Raw genomic sequence first — 2193 nt, forward strand, 5'->3', positions numbered from 1 at the left:
AACTATTAGTTGGAGGTGTTTCAGAAACGATTCAGCTAAACCATTTTTAGTATGAACATGAGCTACAGGATGTTCAAATTTTATCCCAATTGACATACAATAATCATTAAAAGCTTGGGATGTAAACTCACTAGCATTATCAAGATGAATAGTTTCGATTGCATAATCTGGAAATTGTGCTCTTAATCGAATTATTTGAGCAAGTAGTCTTGCAAATGCCAGGTTGCGAGTCGATAATAAACATACATATGACCACCTACTAGATGCATCTATTAATACCATAAAATATCTAAATGGTACACATGGTGGATGAATGGGCCCACATATTCCAGAAATACGGGAGATTCAATCCCAACTTTAGCTGGTGATGGTTTAATAATCAATTTTCCTTGAGAACAAGCGACGCAAGATAAATCCTTGAATTCAAGAATCTTTTGTTCTTTAATGAGTGTCCAATTGAATTCTCGATGATTCTTCTCATCATAATAGATCCGGGATGGCCTAATCGTTCATACCAAATAGTAAAAGTATGTGGTTCTACAAAATTCTAGTTTGTAGTAACATGTGACTCAATTGCACTAATATGTGTATAATATAAACCTGATGAAAAAGTAGGTAGCCTCTCCAAAATATATTTCTTTCCACATTCAACATTCATAATATATAGATATTCAACATTTTTCTCATTCATAGTCTCAATATGATATCCATTAAGATGAATATCTTTAAAACTCAATAAATTCCTTTGAGACTTAGTGGAATATAAAGCATCATCAATGACAAATTTTGTACCTTTAGGTAATAATATAATAGCTCTTCTAGAGCCTTCAATAAGTTTTGAACTACCCGATATTGTATTAACATGGAAATTACTCATTGTCAAATGAGAAAAATATTTTCTATCTTTGAGTATCGTATGTGTTGTAGCATTATCTGCAAGATACATGTCTCCATTGATTTTGGGTCCATCAAAATTTCGTTGAATATTCATATTCTTCATAAAAATAAACAAAAAATAAAATGAGAAACATTGCAAATATTTATTAAATATATAAATTATTCTTTATGTTAGAAAATAAAATATACTTAAAACAACATAAAAATGTCAAAATAACATTAATTTTTCTAATGATTCTCAAAGAAATCTGCCACATCTAGGTGAGTTATATTATTAAGGTCATTAAATTTATCACCCTCGTAGGCATGGCCAGTTTTAGTATTATAGTGAATATCTTCATCTTTTGCCTCCATTTCATCATTTTGGGATATAAAATTTGTCTCAATATGTTTTCCCTTCCTTTTAATGGATGCTTGATAAAGTTTCACTAAATGCTCAGACGTACGACAGGCACGTGACCAATGCCCCTTCATACCACATCGGTAGCATATATTTTCAACAATCTTTGAAGGATTATTTTGACCACTTCTTTCTTTTCTTTCACAGTTATTCTTTTTCTGGTGGTTAGAAGTATCATTGTTATGACCACCATGATAACGATTACTAATACGTTCTAGACCACGTCCCCCACTACGTCCACGACCATGGTCGCGACCTCTATATTTTCTATTTTCATAATTATTGTGTACTGCTACATTCTTTTTAAGGAATGGTGCAAAACCAGTGGGACGAATTCCATGATTTTTCATCAGCAGCTCATTATTTTGTTCAGCCACCAAAAGGCATGAAATCAATTCAGAATACCTTTTAAAACCTTTTTCACGGTATTGCTGCTGCAGGAGTACATTAGTAGCATGAAAGGTTGAAAATGTTTTCTCTAATAAGTTCTCATCAGTTATGTTTTCTCCACATAATTTTAGTTGAGAACTAATTTTGAAAAGTACTGACTTGTATTCACTTACAGTCTTAAAATCTTGCAACCATAAGTGCATCCAATCATAACGAGCTTTAGGGAGTATCACAGTTTTCTGATGGTCAAATCGTTCTTTCAAATTTTTCCACAACTCAAGAGGGTCTTTTACAGTGAGATATTCCACTTTTAATCCTTCATGCAGATGATGACGGATGAAAATCATTGCTTTTGCCTTGTCTTGATTAGATGCTTCTTTATCTGCTAATATAGTATTTCCTAGACCTTTAGCATCTAGGTGAATTTCAGCATCTAACACCCATGACAAATAATTCTTACCTGAGATGTCTAAGGCCGCAAATTCAAGTTTGGTAAGATTTGACAT

The 2193-nt window shown here is 32.5% G+C and overlaps 1 protein-coding gene across 1 annotated transcript; it reads right to left on the minus strand.

Annotated features, from left to right (window-relative positions):
- Positions 1-1125: 1125 nt before the first annotated feature.
- LOC108474208 (uncharacterized) lies at positions 1126-2193 on the minus strand. The gene has a single exon (XM_017776142.2). It carries the CDS (start codon positions 2191-2193, stop codon positions 1126-1128), a length of 1068 nt encoding a protein of 355 aa, XP_017631631.2.

The sequence above is a fragment of the Gossypium arboreum genome, chromosome 7, assembly GCF_025698485.1.
Source record: "Gossypium arboreum isolate Shixiya-1 chromosome 7, ASM2569848v2, whole genome shotgun sequence".
NCBI lineage: Eukaryota > Viridiplantae > Streptophyta > Magnoliopsida > Malvales > Malvaceae > Gossypium > Gossypium arboreum.

Excerpts from the sequence above, each read along its gene's own strand:
- LOC108474208 (XM_017776142.2), bottom strand. The coding sequence starts at position 2,193 with ATGTCAAATCTTACCAAACTTGAATTTGCGGCCTTAGACATCTCAGGT.